The sequence below is a fragment of the Prosopis cineraria genome, unplaced genomic scaffold (assembly GCF_029017545.1).
Source record: "Prosopis cineraria cultivar Desert tree isolate PC_DT_omini unplaced genomic scaffold, ASM2901754v1 PC12, whole genome shotgun sequence".
Lineage (NCBI taxonomy): Eukaryota > Viridiplantae > Streptophyta > Magnoliopsida > Fabales > Fabaceae > Prosopis > Prosopis cineraria.
Genome location: NW_026555343.1, coordinates 12,676,688 through 12,694,157, shown reverse-complemented (window position 1 = coordinate 12,694,157; position 17,470 = coordinate 12,676,688). Strand labels below are relative to the sequence as shown.

The 17,470-nt window shown below is 32.1% G+C and overlaps 3 protein-coding genes across 3 annotated transcripts; 1 reads left to right on the top strand and 2 right to left on the bottom strand.

Annotated features, from left to right (window-relative positions):
* Positions 1-7,289: 7,289 nt before the first annotated feature.
* LOC129289109 (uncharacterized) lies at positions 7,290-9,547 on the top strand. The gene is made up of 2 exons (XM_054925922.1): positions 7,290-8,761; positions 8,944-9,547. The coding sequence occupies exons 1-2, from the start codon at positions 7,290-7,292 to the stop codon at positions 9,545-9,547; spliced, it is 2,076 nt and encodes a 691-aa protein (XP_054781897.1).
* Positions 9,548-9,843: 296 nt separating this feature from the next.
* LOC129289108 (ethylene-responsive transcription factor 13-like) lies at positions 9,844-10,569 on the bottom strand. The gene has a single exon (XM_054925921.1). The coding sequence runs from the start codon at positions 10,567-10,569 to the stop codon at positions 9,844-9,846; it is 726 nt and encodes a 241-aa protein (XP_054781896.1).
* A 5,661-nt stretch (positions 10,570-16,230) lies between these two features.
* LOC129289106 (ethylene-responsive transcription factor 1-like) lies at positions 16,231-16,914 on the bottom strand. The gene has a single exon (XM_054925920.1). The coding sequence runs from the start codon at positions 16,912-16,914 to the stop codon at positions 16,231-16,233; it is 684 nt and encodes a 227-aa protein (XP_054781895.1).
* Between the last annotated feature and the right edge of the window lie 556 nt (positions 16,915-17,470).

Below are 17,470 nucleotides of genomic sequence, written 5' to 3'. Positions count from 1 at the left end.
CACAGCAAAATTATGTATGATAATATTAAAATATTAGAAAAATAATCAAAACATTTCTCATCCTTCTACAGCCATGGTCAACCACTCATTTTCTTTCTTTTTATTGTTCCATATTTAGTACTTGAATGACATGCTTCCTCTCTTAGCCGAAAGAAGACAAAAAGTCATATCCCTTTCATATATTTGCACAACATAGGAACCATTTCAGTTTCAACAAAGTCATGAATGAGTCAAAATTGTGAATGAGTAGATATAATAAAACAAAAATTATATTAGCCTGTTCAACACTATCCGTTACTGAAAAATAGAGCATGAAGGGGGAAAAATCTGTAACTTATTTTTGGTTTCTATCTTAAGTGAGTTTTAACTTAGTACCTTCCAGTCATTAATTCTACTTCAAAAATACCCATTCATGAGCTCGGGAGAAAATCTGAACAGTAGGGCATTTATCTTCTAAGACTCATAAATTTATGCTTATGTTACTTCAAGCATTCACAGCCTTGAATTTCTAACTTTATCTCCCTAAGCTCCTTCTAAAAACTGAAAATCTCCCAAAACCACCAAGTTCAAGTGAAAGCTTGAGTTGAGTAGGTCCATATTCTGGTTTTGCATGTAAGATTTGAGCAAGAACGGAGGCAGTTTAGCTAGGTTTAAATTTCTCTCTCTCTCTCTAAGCTTTTTCAGACTCCATGGAAGTAAAGCTCATTCTCTCTCTCTCCACTCACTCTGTGCGACAAGAAATGAAGAAAGAAGAAGGAAGTGATGTCCTTTACTCAACCTCTCTTTGCGACTTCCAGGTGTTTCATAAGGTTTAGATCCACGTGACCACACTCAGAGAGCCAAAAAGAAAAGAATAAAATAAAGTACAACCCATTACTAATAACAAGCCTTGACTTGGTGGCTCAACTTGAGCTTGTATCTTAATATTATAAAATCTTATAAATAATTCATTTGGATATTTCTAATGAGTAAGCATATAAAATAAAATAAAAATTTGGACATGACATTTCACTAACATCTAAGTAAAGTTGATCATTTTTTCACTGACATGAAAAAAAAATATTCTCAGGTAAAATTCTATACAGATTAATTAGTCATCATATGAATATTATGTGGAAAAAATGTTATTTTGACTAAACATCAAATTAAATTGCTCGCTTCTTTGCAACACTGGCGAAAACCACTTAAAAATTTTAAACTTATTATGAATGAAATTGTTTAAGGCTGAGAGATTATTCTTAAGGTAAGGTGGCATAAGAAGTGTGCTTAATCTTGATCTTCGATTGTGTATAACTTAGCTTACTATATTGAATCTTAGGTTTTGACAATTGATCACCATTACACCTACTAAAGTAACATTATGAGTATTTATATAATAATCGATCAATCTTCTTAAAAATTTACCTGCAAATATTTTTTGTCTACATCAGCAAAAAAAATGGTGAACTGCTACTTAGGTGTCAACTAAACATTTATATTTAAGGGATTTGATGAATTGATCACTTTTGTACTAACTCTATTAACGTTATAGGTATTTATACCCCTTTTCCTTACTTTAGGCTACTGGATCTCCCTAGCTGACCACTTCATGGGTATTTTTGCCTCCTTTTTTTGGTCCATGTTAGTAAAGACTAACACATGACATGCACAGTCAGCATTTAACACCAAAAACTAATTATGTTAGGGCAAAGTTAATGATTTAGTTACTTTGCACTCACTCACGTAATATTATGAGTATTTATGCCCCCTTCCTCACTTTATGATACTAGGAACATCTAACCGACTACTTTATATGTAGAGTTTCCCTTTAACCCAAGATTTAAAAGTTCATTATTCAAAGACTTGCTATGCCATTTTTGACAATAAAATTACAACTCATTCTAATACATTTGGAATTTTATTAGTCCTTTTATATTATAGTTGAAAATTTCTTTTCTTGAAGTGTTAATGAGTCCTAAGATTATATTATGAGTGTGAATTCTTGGACACCTCTCCTAATAAAGGTTTAAATCTTAGATCCTTACATTGTAAGGAATTAACCCTTTCTATTAAATTCAATTCATGTTAGTTAAAAAATAATTTTTTAATGCCTACTATGTCTTATTGTTTAATGACTTATGTTTTTATTATTTTTTAAAATAAAATTATATTTTTAAATTTTTAAATTTTTTTTATTCTTTTTTTTACTTAATTAAATTTCAAATACTTCCTAGCGCAATGAAATGCCCATATTATGTATCCCACATTTGTGTCGGTTTAGTTAAACAAAGGGACTTCACGCACACACACACAGAGGGGACCAACTGAAAAAAGATAATGACTGAGAATACTTGGCTTAAAATATATTTATAAGGAATATTTGAACACCGCGCGTGCGACTAAATATTACATCCCCAAAACTGCAAGATTATCCCATTCTGTCACAATTAAAATAACATTTTATAATCTTCACATTTTAATTGAGTCAGAATTATGTATCATATTATTATAAAAAAATTATATATCATATAATATATCTATATATATATAAGGTTTGAATCTGATTACAATGTGCGCTCAACTGTGTTTTGAACATGATTTCTTCCCAACAAAAAAAGACACATGTGATAGTCAATATAAAAATAAATAAATATATATATATATATATATATATTACTTTTGCATTATCCATAAGCGAGAAAGTATTTAATTAATTCCATTTTTAACATAAAAAAAGGAAACAACAAGATGAGGATAATCAATTTTCCAGAACAGAAGTCATTAATATAAATTGATGAAACTTTTTGTTCATTATTATTTTCTTATTGATTATCATAAAAAATTGAATAATTAAATATTTTCTTACATTTTGAGATATTTTATCACAATAAATTAATTAATAATATGCTTTTGCAAATATAATATTGGTGTATCACATTTTCCATGCATCAAATGTATTTTATATTGAATTAAATTAAATGTTTTGTGGACCAGTGTATACCACAACTACTCTAATGAAATGTTGACGACCTTATTCTCTTAAGAGATATATAAACCATAATTATATATTCATAGTAAGTTGACCAATGACCCTACCTATCTATATTTTCCATGCGTGGGTCATGGTGGGCTTCATATATATTATTATAAATAGACTAAGATTGACTGCTTTTATTAGTCTGTAAAGCAAAATTAATTAAGGTATGTTAATTTGAAAATTGTTTTAATTTCTAGAGAATTGTTAAACTAAGACTCAGCCTGTACTTGACTAGAATTATTTAAGTGTATGTTTGAAAATTATACGGCACTTAGTCTTAGAGTTGAATCTTCAACAACGAACATATATAACAACATAGGAAAAAATTAGAATTAATTTAAGTGATTGTTGATCCTGAAATGAAAATAAATCATCTTCAATAACTAATATTCTATATCAATTGAAATTGGAGTTGTGCGTACATGTATGGGTAAATAAATAAACACGTTTTCACACGTACGGTACGAATTTCGATAATTAGATAAATTGTGTTGTTCATGATTTGTTATTATGTGGCATGTTTTATATTTTTATTTTTTTATTATTTTATTATATTTATAGACATGTTTTCGTGTAGTGTTATGGAGTTGGTTTTTTAAATTATTAATACTATTTGATAATAATTATTAATCCTTCTATTTCCAAAAATTTACATTTGGGGTATTATATTCATATGCTTGCATTGGCCCTGCAATCAATGCTCGATCAACGAATATGTTATCCTAAATAATATATTACTTTTTAGTGGAAATGAGAATTCATTCAATCAATCAAAAGAAGGCTGTGCAAGGATCCTCAATAATATTATTTAATTTAATATTATAACACTTTTAAAATGTTAATTTTATAATACACACACGTTATATGTAACAAATCAATGATTTAAAAGAACAACTAACAAAATTATAATAAGCAGTCAAATATATGTTGATTGTTGAGTGATGTACCAACCTTGACGCCTACGAGGCACCTATCTCAACTCCAAGTTCTGAAACCCATAAATTGTCAACAGATAATAATTAAAATTAAAAAATAAAATTAATCAATTAATTAATACTCCCTCAGTCCTAAATTATAAGATACTTTTGAGAGAAATTTATCATCCCAAACTATAAGACACTTTAAAAAGATTAATATTCTATTAAATAGACTTATTCTAATATTACCTTTTATTTCTCTCTATTTAATGTTAATTAGGTGTAGATTTAAGGTTATTAAATGAAAGGTATTTTTGAAAGTTTACATTTTTATTTTGAAAAAATAAAATTGTTAACTGTGTTTAATGAGGTTTATTAATATGTGAAATTTTATTTAAAAATGTCTTATAGTTTGAGACGGAGGGCGTACATTTTATTTTACTTTTGATTAAGAAAGCAAAATATTTCCAGGCTTAATCATCTGCTACCAGAATATTGTCGGTATAGGTTATAGATGTATTTATCTTTTGATGGTTGCAACCGAAGGAAAAAAAAAATGATGATGATGATGATCAACGATCACAGAAATGAATAATTCATGGTATTTATAATGAATGATATTTTTTTTAACTCATTTTAGCATCAACCAATTTTTTTAAGAAAATGAAGAGTATGTTTGGTCAGTAACTAACGAGTTCCACAGGGGAAAAATATTACTTGTGCCTCTAATTGTACTTAATTAAATATTATTTGTAATATGAATAATAGTTATTAGGTTGACATAAAAGATTCCAAAGATACATAAATGATACAAATAGTAGCAGTTCAAGTCCCTTAAGCATCAATGATTTAAGATTTGATTCTTGAAAGTATGTATGATAGTGGCGGAGCCACATGTTAGGGAGCGGGGCAAATGCGCCCCCTCACTTTGAAAAATATTACAAATATGATATAGAAATTGTATAACTTTGCCCCTTTTATTCTTAATCGGTTCATCCTTTGCCTCCTAAATAAAAATTTTTGGGCTCAAAAACTTATTAGATATAAAATAGTTTAATGATTTATATAAGATATGAAGAGCATATTTACATAAAAGATCATAACGACTTGGTCATTATAATTTTTAAGAAAAAACTGATAATCAATCTATTTATGTTACTATAATTTTAGTCCTATAATATAATTATTATTTTTTAAAAATATTATTTTTTTTTGATTAAATTATCCCGCACCTCTTGGTTTCAGGTTCTGGCCCGCCACTGATGTATGGAGAGCATGGCTAGATGATAGAGGATTTCTGTAGAAATTAATCTCATATGACTATTAGCTGTGAAGATACCTTAAAAAAAAAAAATACACACACATATTATACAAAGTGCATGTAAATGTTGAGGGGCTGGAAAAAACATATTGCCTAAACAATACCAAGAAAAAATTAAAAACTTGATGGGGCCCATAGCCCCTTCCAGTCCTCTCCTCACCCCGATCTTTATTAGTGCTAAAATCAAATGAGTATTTTAACTGGTTTAATAAACTATTTTCGTCTATGATTGATTTGATCACGGTTTTAACTATTAAGCCTGAATCATTACTTTGACCTAAATCTAATAATAATTGTTTTTATATCTTTTATTTTATTAGATATAGAATTAAAACTGAAAATAATTTCTTTGCCATCACTTGATTTGAAAAAAAATAAGTCTATTTGTTCGAAACTTATCTGAACTGTAAAAACTGGATTTTAACGATATAGATCTCACCACAGCGATCAGCATCGAAACCGTATAGATGAATATTTTACAGCAATTTTAAAACTGGATCTATACCTTTTTTTTCTTCTGTTTTTGACCCCGGCAATCAAAGGAAGTGTATCTCATTAATAGGCAGCAAAAGCACCGGAAACAGAAAATAGAGTAGATCGCAGAAGAATAGTAATATCAAGAAGAAGAAAGACCAGCAACAGCCCCAAAAAAAAAAACAAAAAACAAAACAAAACAAAGAACCAAAAAGTCAAGAACATGTTTCCTAGCCTTCGAGAGATTTGAGAGATCATCAACAAGGATTTTAACCCAATCTTTCAAGCACACCAACCAGTAACTGCCTTTTGGAATCTTCCCTCCCAGCACCCTCAAGGAATCTCCACAGTTTCTCCGCGCATAGCCAAATCCAAACGAAGAGATTGTTCCAAGCTTGAAGTCCACACGTCACCACAAGTTCGCATCTCTTGATTTCCCGATCCAGACCCAAATCATTCACATCTTGTCCTGATTTCCTTCACACACACCGTAGCTTAACCCACACCAAAACCAAACCACAGCTCCGAGCCATGGGTCGAAGGAACACGACTCGCCGATCATGAGGAGTGCCCTCCGGTGATGAGGGAAGGGAGAAAGAGAAACCCCTGGCAAAGCACACTCTGCAAGCTTGGCCGCCGGCGACTTACTCTCACAAGGGAATGGAAACCCTAGGAGAGAAAGGGTGTGCCCAAAACTTTGTTGAAATATGTTGCCGACTTGGCACTTGGATGTAATTGGAGGTAGATGCTAGGAAGCACGGATACGCCAATTTTGGTGGCGTATTCGTGTCGGATACGCACCGGACACGGATACTCGCTCCGTGCGAGTACGTCCGTGTCCGATATGTTTTTTGTTTGGGCGACACGGCGCGACACGGCGAGACACGGCGAGACACGGCTGACACGGCTTCGACGCTGGACGCTGCATTTTGCATAAAAAAATTGCCTAAATAAGCAGATTGAACCTCACTCACTTCTGATTCTGACCTTCTCTTCCAACTCGCGAAATCAGTCGGCCGTCGTTCTCTTACACTGAGTTCGCGAAATCAGATCGAACCTTCCCAGATCGCGCCGTTGTTGTCCTCCGACCTGCCGTGCGCCTGGTTCTTTCGTGCTCCTAGCCTCCTACGCATTCTTAGTTGCTCAGCTCACCGGCGTCAGTCTTTCGTCCGTTCAGGCGTTCACTGGTTTACACTTCTCTCTCTCTCTCTCTCTCTCTCTCTCTCGTGTCTCTCAACTCTCAAAGCCTGAAACTGAAAAATGAATAGATTTTATTATTTTATTTTTGATTTATGTTAAAGACTTAAACTTTGCTTCAACTCTCATGTCCAGTTTTTTTTTTCCTTTTGACCGAAGCTCATGGTCTGCCCTCTTCTCTAAATTTAATTTTTATTTATTAATTTAATATATTAGATTGCAATGTTCATGTGCAGAATTTATATTTAATACATGCTTGCTTTCTATTTTTATGTTACATGTTATTTTGCTCAAATCTCAATCTGCATTTCAATGCTTTTAGTCATATTTAATTTTAGTTTATCTCAATTTTTTTTAATTAGCTATGGCTACAGCAAATAGTTCTGGGGGAAATATTAATTCAGTAGCCCGTTTTTCTTCTATAAATGAGCTACAAAAAGATGGAACTCCCTTATGGTGCTATGTCACTTTGGTGAATAAAAATAGAGACATACCAGGAGGTGGAAATAGATATTGGAGGTGCAATTATTGTAACAAAGAATTCAATGGCTCTTATTCTAGAGTTAAGTGGCACTTGTTAAAAACTTCTGGCAAGGGAATTGCTATATGCTCGAAAGTTGATGAGTATTGCCTAGCTGAGATGAGAAAATTACACGAAGATGCTGATGAGAAGACCAAGTCAAAGCAAGTGCCATTACCACCCCTGGCTGAAGGTTCATCTCCCTTATATCCTATGACAAGTGAAAGCAACCAAAGTAAGAGAAGGGCAGTAAGTCCATTAGAAAAGGCCTTCCAACAAGGGGCAAGAGAAAATCTACATGCTGAAATTGCAAGAATGTTTTATACAGGTGGTCTATCTTTTCATTTGTCACGCAATCCATATTTCATTAGTTCATATCAATATGCTGCGAACAACATCATTCCTGGATACAAACCTCCTGGTTATAATGCATTAAGGGGTCCATTGTTACAAAGAGAAAGAGCTCACACAGAGAAGTTACTTGAACCAATTAAAGGAACTTGGAGTTTGAAAGGAGTGAGCATAGTCACAGATGGTTGGACAGACGCTCAAAGGAGGCCTCTGATTAATTTTATGGCTATGTCTGATGGGGATCCCATGTTTTTGAAGGCAGTTGATGGATCTAAAGAATATAAAGACAGACATTATATGGCTGACTTGATGCGTCAAGTGATTGAAGAGGTCAAGCCTCAAAATGTGGTTCAAATAATCACTGACAATGCATCTGTTTGCAAATCAGCAGGTAGGCTTATAGAGGCTGAGTATCCCACTATTTTCTGGACGCCATGTGTTGTGCATACACTTAATCTTGCATTAAAGAATATATGTGCAGCAAAAAACACAGAGGCAAATGAGATTATGTATGATGAATGCCATTGGATAGAGGAGGTTAAGGATGATGCTGCTTTTATTAGAACATTTATCATGTGTCATTCTATGCGATTGGCAATTTTTAATGAATTTATGCCATTAAAATTACTTGCCATAGCTGACACTCGCTTTGCATCCACCATTGTTATGCTCAAAAGACTCAAGCTCATTAAAACTTCACTTCGTACAATGGTGATAAGTGAAGCATGGAATGCTTATAAGGAAGATGATGTTGGAAAGGCAGCCACAGTGAAAAACTTGATCCTTAATGACTCTTGGTGGGATAAGGTGGATTATATACTTTCTTTCACTGGACCGATTTATGACATGCTTCGGATGGCTGACACAAATAAGCCTATACTTCATTTAATTTATGAAATGTGGGATTCAATGATAGAACAAGTGAAGGAGTCCATCTACAAGCATGAGAATAAGGAGCTTTCTAAGTATTCAGCTTTCTTTGATGTTGTTATAGGATCATTATTGATCGATGGACAAAAAGTTGCACTCCCCTTCATTGTCTTGCACATTCATTGAATCCTAGGTTAGTTATATTACTATTGCAATATTTTTCATTCATGAATTATTTAGTTTTGTTCTTAATCCTTTTTGTTTGCAAATGTTATAGGTATTATACACCCCAATGGCTTGAAGGTGCTCCCAATAGAATTCCGCCTCATTTAAATAATGAAATATCATCTGAGAGAGTAAAGTGCCTTTATAGGTACTTTACTGATCCTGAGGAGAGAAAGGCGGTCTTTCAAGAGTTCCCAAAATTTGTTGGAAGTTTAGACTTCTATTCATCATTTGATTGCTTGCAAGATAGGTGGAATTTAGAACCTAAAGGGTGGTGGTTAAATTATGGTTCTTTCACCCCTATTCTTCAGAGGCTTGCATTGAAACTTCTAGGCCAACCGTGCTCTTCCTCTTGTTGTGAAAGAAATTGGAGCACTTACTCCTTTATCTACTCATTGAAGAGAAACAAGATCACTCCTAAAAGAGCTGAAGACTTAGTTTTCATGCATACTAATCTTCGTCTCTTGTCAAGGAAGAGTGAAAAGTATCGCATTGGGCAAAGTAGAATGTGGGATATTGGTGGAGACACTATGGAGCCATTTGATGCTGTCAATAGCCTTGAGATGGCAAGCTTGTCACTTGATGAACCTATTTTAGAGCAAGAAATTATAGGAGAGCCTAGTAATGTAATGGAAAATGAGAATGATGAAATGTGATGCATTTGATAGTATTTTGTATTTTTTTGGATTGCTATGCATTTTGATTGTTGACATATTATTTACATTTATATAAAAAAATATTATATATTGCCATACCCGTATCCTAAAATTTTAAAAATTTGCCGTATCCCCGTATCATGCCGTATCGTATCCGATACTCGTACCCGTATCTGTGCAACCTAGGGTAGATGTTTAATAGAACAATAAAGCAATAAGCAAGATGAATGATTTTGCTTTTATTGGAAGAGAAAAAAATGGAGAAAAAGACCCATGTTATGCCTTCATCAACACGATCATTTCAAGCTTCTAACGTGGCTTCTATTGGTTGCCAACTTATTCAACAGACCAACCAGGCTCTTCTTCTTACTTGACCCTTGAGATCCATCATCATCCTTCTCTGGCGACCATGATGACGGTTCCGACGAGTGTCGCCGCTTCTGGTGGGCGACTACTCTTGTCGGCTCCCGCGGTGGTGGTTCCGACCCAATGAGGTGAGGAAAATTGAGCTTTGCTTTTCTACCCTTCATCTTGAAAGCGGCTTTGTCATAAGCCAAAGCTGCATCCTCTTCCCTCTCGTAAGTCCCTAACCACGTTCTCGCGCCGTTCCTCGCTGGGTCCCGGATCTCCGCAGCAAACTTCCCCCATGGCCGACGCCTCACGCCTCTGTAACTCCTCCATCTAGGCGGCGCGTTCCCTTCACGTGCCACAGACTGATCTGCAGCAGTGTTAACATCAGCCCCATCACTACCACCTGGTTTCATGGTGTTTTCATGCCGTTCACTGGAAAACACAGTACCGCCGGAGTTACAACGAACGCCATGTTCCGGCGAAGCGGTGACGTCGCCGATAGGGTTAGAAGTAGAGGTGGTCTTGAAGAAGGAATTATTATTATTATTCATGAGAGACGCAGAGGAAGGATCATTGTGTTGCTGAAGAAATGGCGATTCAAAAGCAGAATAATTGTTAGGAATCATTTTCAGAAGCTGACGAGTTTGCTGTGGGAGTACAGAAGCACACATGAGCTGTGAAAGATGGCTTATTTATATGTTCGAAGGGACATTGATGATATTATTTTATTCTTGTGTTTGTTGCTTCCATGAAACTTCAATTTTAATTGGTTTTTAAGTTAATTTCCTCCCGTGTGATTTGTTCCCTCAAACAAATATTATTTATTCAACGGCTTCTTTTATATAATATTTTTAAGAAAATCATGATCTTTAAAAATTAGCTAAGAAAGATTGTTTTTTTTTTTAACGTCTGTTTTCGTTGTTATATTAGTTAATTATGTGTTTTATTTTTTTTACTATTTTTAAAGAAAAAGTACTATAATGTTGTTTTTATTTTGATAATTTTCTATGTCACATATCAAACTATTCCTGAATCTGATACGTAGCATCAACTAAGATTTTGCTGTAGAAACTCCAATACTATATAACCCCATTTTTTGCGTCATTCTATTTTTTTAAAAAAAATTGTAACTTAAAATTTTCGCTTTCTTTAGTGGAACCACATGGAACCACGTGTAGGGGACAATCTTAATAATGCATTAGAATATTTAGCTTCAAATATGATTATTGATGAGAAATATTCACACACTCCTGTACGGCAATACGTATGGACTATGCAGAGTAGTATATATTATAAATTGAAGGATGATAAACATGCTAGCCAAAAAAATGATGATTAAGACACTCTCTCCATTAAAAAATGTAAGACATTTTTAACCGAATCTCACCCCTAATAAAGTAGTTACTTGCTTTCTAACTAACCTTATCTTTATATATTTACCCCTATTAAACACCCTTCAATAAATATAAAATTATTATCAATAGGGGCACTTTTAAAAAAGGCAATAATTACACCTTAAAAGACTAAAAATGCCTTATATTTTTGAACATCCAACTCAAAAAATGTCTTATATTTTTGAATGGAAGGAGTACTCCTTTTATTTTTATTTTATAAATAACTTCCAATATATTTTATTGGAAGTAAAGAAAGTGTTAATTTTTTAATTCTAATAAGTTTTTAGCTTTATTCCTATTAAATATACATGTTTTAATAATATATTTTCTCTTATCAACATTTAATAGAAGGTAAAAGAAAAAATTTATGATAAAAAATTAATCAGTTGACTTATAAATAGGATCAAACAAATCCTATTTTTGCATTATAAATAAGATAAGTAGGAATAAACAATAATGGACGTTGGTGTCTCTAGGGAAAATAACGACAAGGTCCTAAAAGATTTAATTAATAACAATTAGGTTTTTGATATTTTTGAAAAAAAATGAGTTAAAAAAATTCTACTCAAACAATTACAAATTGAAGGATGTAATTATAGATAACATATTTATAAGTTTTAAAGGTAGTTCTCATATTGTAATGAAATTCATGTTTGTAATTGTCTCAATTGACATTTAAAACACATTTGTTTAAAAAAAATTTGCTAGAAAATTAACTATCACTAATTCAATATTTTAAACCTCATTGTCATTTGCTCTTTAAGCCTAAAAGCGTGTCCAACTTACCTAAACTTTATTCCGTTAAAAGAAAAAAAAAAAGCTGTAAGCAAACTCACCTAAACTTTATTCAAAAAAAAAAAACAACTATTGTTCTGTCTTTTTTAATTTTTTTATTTGGGTGCAAAGGAAGTCATTCACTATCAATTAAAATAACATTTTTTATCAAACTTTGTTGGAATTTGTGGATCTGCCTTTGACGGAAATTATATTATAATCTTAGAGCAATTAGTGAATCTAACAAGATTTCGGTAATAATGATTTGACCAAAATCTGAAATTAATAAGTGATTGATTTTTGATTGAATTCAAAGAATAAGAAATATTCCTCTGCCCTTATGGTGATTATTCCATTCAATTATTTCCTATATAATCAAGCATTTTAATGTTGAGGATTTTTCTTTTCTATAGTGACCTCCCCTTCACTATAAATAGAAAAGGATGGTTGAAGTAAGAAAATGTACCCTAGGGCAAACAGTTCTCTCCCATTGTTCAATCTAGAAGTCTAAATTTGTGATAGTTGAGTAGATTTTGCTACTTACAAATCTGGTTAGACTTTGGCCCAACTTTGTTATTTGGTATATTATTTATGTCTAGTATTCCTTCAAACTTAAATTGGCATGTATAGTGTACGTGTAAGACCTTTCATTACTTAAGGGAATATTTGAGGATTTAAATCTCAAATCTTATATATATATATATATATAGATATAACAACAACAATCTAATTAGAGAGATTTAACCCTTTACTTTCAGTACCTATTAGATTCACAACTATATTGTCTAACAAAATATACACCAACCAGTATAAATCCTTCTAGAATTAGAAACTTCTAAGCAACAAGAGAGCAAAGATTGTCAAAATGTAGGATTATCTTAATGGTGTGTTTGAATTAATGGGGATTTGGATTTAGATTTAGACCAAATTTCTCATTTAAATACACAAAAATTTATTCAAATTATAATTTCAAATTCCCTCTACACTTTAGTTATTTGACATTCAAATCACATGTTCTCTTCTCGTATTCACCATGAATACCATGATGACTTTTGTATATTTTCTCATCTTTTGTCTATTAAAAATTAAAAATAAACTCATCATTTTTAATTTTTAATTTTTATTTCAAATCTCAATTCATTTCTTTTCTTCATTTGAAAATAATTTACACTATCCAAACAAATAATTTTAAATACATGAATTTTAAATGTGAGATTTGAAATATAATATTTTAAATCTAAAATCTAAATCTAAATTCATCAATCAAAACACTACCTAAAGGAATTGTAAGTTGTAAATCAAACTGATTCAAATTGAGTTGAATCTTTAATTAAAATTTTAAGATATATAATATTATTTTATTCTACACACTACTACTTTAATTTAGAAAAGTAGCTAAAGCAATGGTAATAAGCTTCAAGATAGATCTTTAAGGAACTTCGAAGTAAAGCATTGATCATATATCTATATACTATTGAAAGTAAGATGACCATGACTATATATGTTTTCCATGGCTCGTGTTGAGCCTTCATACTATAAATAATCAAACATTGACTACTTTTTTGGTCTGTAAAGTAAATTGTTAATTTGCATATATAGTCAGGATGCTTTCCAAGAATATCGTTCAATTAATTATGATCTATTATGGCCCCGTTTGGATTTGTTGCATCCTCTTTTCAAAATTCAAATCCCAGATATTGTTTGGATAATTATAATAAGTGTAAACTGACTTTCTAAAAAAAATTATACATTATGGATCAAAGGGTAATTGACTAGCTAGATTCAAGTGTTTGAAATACTCACCATTTATTTGAAAATTCTACATTATAGTCGAATGCTCACCATTTATTTGAAAATTGAGTCAGCCTTATATATAATAATTAATCTAAAAAAATCTCGGTCCCTATTGGCTATTACTTGTAGTATTAGCACCACATGTAATTCTGCTCATTTATTATTTTTTGTTGCTTGAACGATTTTACTTTATATTGAAGTCTTTCTCTAGCTACACGAGAATGTAAGATTGCTAATTTCAAAAGCCAACTTCTGAAAAGATGTTAATTAAATATATGACAATTAAATCAACTTATTATATTTTTAAAACAGAATTATATATCTGAAAGATTTGCCCATTTGGGGATCACATCATTGTTGACCTAATAGAGCCAATAATTTGAGTGAATCAGACTTATAAATTGACTTTAATTTAAAAATTATTATAAAATTAATGGCGTTAAATTTATTAATTATATATATAAATAAAAATAATATTTTTGATAAATTATTATATTTTTTTTCCTATTATCGGGCTTATATGGGTCAATTAATTTAGATGGTAGCTTGTAAGTAACCTTTTGAGCGCGCACATCAGGAGGAATTTCCCTTGATCTCTGCTTTCACTATCTAAGCTAGTTTCATATGGCTTGAATAATAAATTATTCTTGAACAAAGCTGTCGTCTACATACATCACGTTCAAATTGTATATGCTCGATCGTCTATATATTGTTATTATTATTTCTTTGTGTTTTTTTAATTATTGTGTTAATTGAAGAATTATACTGAAGTGTTTTCCAGCTCACGGGCATGTATGACAGTATTTTCTAAAGCTAGCCAACTTCTGAAAATGTTATTCGCTAATTTAATTATTAAATTATACTATATGATAATGACTAGTAATCCTCTATTTCCAAAAGATTTATATTTGGATATCATATCCATGTGCTTGCAATTTGCATGTTAGGCCTGCAGTCAATATAATGCTTGATCAACGAATATATTAAAGAGAATATCAATGAAAGACCTCTAAAATGATTTAATATCAAACAAGAATTTATAACAAGTAAACATTAACAATTGGCAAGTGAAAGTTCAAGTTTTGACGACAAGCATCCGATTTGTCTAAGTCCTTGTCTAATATTAAATTAATTTTGCAATCCTTCATTCATATTCTTCCTATGTTATCCTCAATAATATTACTTAATTTACTGTTATAACACTTAAAATTTTAATTTTATCATATATACGCAAATGGGTCAAGATGATTGGCCAAATGCTCTCTCTCCCACATCAAAATTGGCAACTATCGTGAGGGAAATAAATTTGCTGACTTTTTAGCCTCTTTCGCACTCAGTTTGGATGTGGGAATGCACTTTGGGCATAGGGCAAACACGTTTATGTAATAATAGATCCTAGTTGGATCTTTCTTCCTTAAAAAAAAAAAAAGATTTAAAAGAACAACTAACAAAATTATAATAAGCGCAATCAAATATATGTTGATTGTTAAGGTAACGTACCAAACTTGACACCTACGGGGCACCTATCTCAACTCAAGTTCTGAAACCCATAAATTGTCAACAGATAATAATTAAAAATATAACTAAATAACTAATTAATACATTTTATTTCACTTTTGATTAAGAAAGTGAAATAACTAATAACTAACAAATAACTAAATAACTAATATTTCTAGACTTAATCATCCGCTATCAGAAAATATTGTAGATATAGGTTATAGATGTATTTATCTTTTGATGTTTCCAACTAAAAAAAAAAATTACGGATGAGGATGAAGAATAATCGCAGAAATGAATAACGGTATTTGAAAGGAATGATATTTTTTAAAACAAAGAATATATTTCGTCAAAACATATGAGTTCCGCAGGGGGAAAATATTATTGCTTTTTCTCTTTACTTTTTTTAATACTCAGATTTATTGCAAGATTAGTCTCAAATTAAAACCTCGATAGTGCCCAAAGCCCCTCCTAGTCCCCCATTTTCACCCCAATCTTGATTAATAATGAGCTCTTTCTTAGGTGCTCAGTGCAAGCGGTCCAAATTTAATAATAATTATTTTTATATTTTTATTTTATTAGATATAAAATTAAAAATAAAAATAATTTATTGGCCATCACTTATTAAAAAAAAGTCTACTAATTAAAAATTTATCTAGACTATCAAAACTGGATTTTAACATCTTGATCTCACCGCAGCAATAAGCATAGAAACTGTATCCGTTAATACTGCACGGTACTAATAGTGTTAGATGAATATTTTTTAGCACTAGACGTTTAAAAGAACAATAAAGCAATGACCAACATGAATGATTTTTTTTGTTTAATTAGGAAGAGAAAAAAATGGAGGAAAAGACCTATGCCATGCCTTTATCAACACAATAAGCTTCTAACTTGGTTTCTATTGGTTGGTAACTTATTCAATAGACCAGCCAGGCTCTTCTTCTTACCTGACCCTTGAGATCCATCATCATCCTTCTCTTTCGACCGTGATGAAGGTTCCGGCGAGTGTCGCTGCTTCTGGTGGCCGACCACTCTCGTCGGCTCCGACGGTGGTGGCTCCGACCCAATGAGGTGAGGAAAATTGAGCTTTGCTTTTCTGCCCTTCATCTTGAAAGCAGCTCTATCGTAAGCCAAAGCTGCATCCTCTTCCCTCTCGTAAGTCCCTAACCACGTTCTCGCACCATTCCTTGCCGGATCCCGGATCTCCGCCGCAAACTTTCCCCACGGCCGCCGCCTCACGCCTCTGTAATTCCTCCATCTAGATGGCGCGTTCGCTTCACGTGCCACAGCCTGATCTGCAGCATTGTTAACGTCAGCCCCATCACAACCACCTGGTTTCATGTTGTTTTCATGCCGTTCACTGGAAAACACCGTACCGCTGGAGTTACAACGAACGCCATGTCCCGGTAAAGCAATGACGTCGCCGTTAGGGTTTGAAACAGAGATGGATGTGAAGAAGGCATTATTATTGTTATTCACGAGAGACGCAGAGGAAGGATCGTCGTATTGCTGAAGTAATGGCGATTCAAAAGTAGAATGATTGTTAGGAATCATTTTCAGAAGCAGACAAGTTTGGTGTGAGAGTACAGAAGCACGCTTGAGCTGTGAAAGACGACTTATTTATATGTACGAAGGGATATTGATGGTATTTTTTTTTATTTTTTTTTTTATTCTTGTGTCTGTTGTTTCCATGAAACTTCAATTTTAAGGGGTTTTTAAGTTAATTTCCTCACATGTGATTTGTTCAGTCAAACAACTATTATTTGATCGTCATCAGTGCGTATATATAAATGGTTTTTTAATATAAATACACATACATACATATATAGTAGTGGCTTCTTTTGTATGACATTTATTTTTTACATAATAATACTAATAAATAAATAAATAAATAATTTAACTAATTTCATTAATCTCCATAAATTAATTATAGGTTTTACAATTGTAACAGGAGAAAATAGTTTTTTTTTTTGCCAGCAGAATAGTATTTTAACATACTTCCTTCAGTCTAAAATATAAATATTTTTTTCCTAACTAATCTTGATTCAAAATATAAATTTTCAAAAAAAAACCTTTCATTTAATATTTCATTTGTGAAATAATTTTAAGA

What these genes read in the sequence shown, in the direction of transcription:
- LOC129289108 (XM_054925921.1), bottom strand. Translation starts at nt 10,569, where the DNA reads ATGTGTGCTTCTGTACTCCCACAGCAAACTCGTCAGCTTCTGAAAATG.
- LOC129289106 (XM_054925920.1), bottom strand. Translation starts at nt 16,914, where the DNA reads ATGATTCCTAACAATCATTCTACTTTTGAATCGCCATTACTTCAGCAA.
- LOC129289109 (XM_054925922.1), top strand. Translation starts at nt 7,290, where the DNA reads ATGGCTACAGCAAATAGTTCTGGGGGAAATATTAATTCAGTAGCCCGT. An exon ending in GAGAATAAGGAGCTTTCTAA is followed by an intron (nt 8,762 to 8,943) that starts GTATTCAGCTTT and finishes CAAATGTTATAG; the next exon opens with GTATTATACACCCCAATGGC.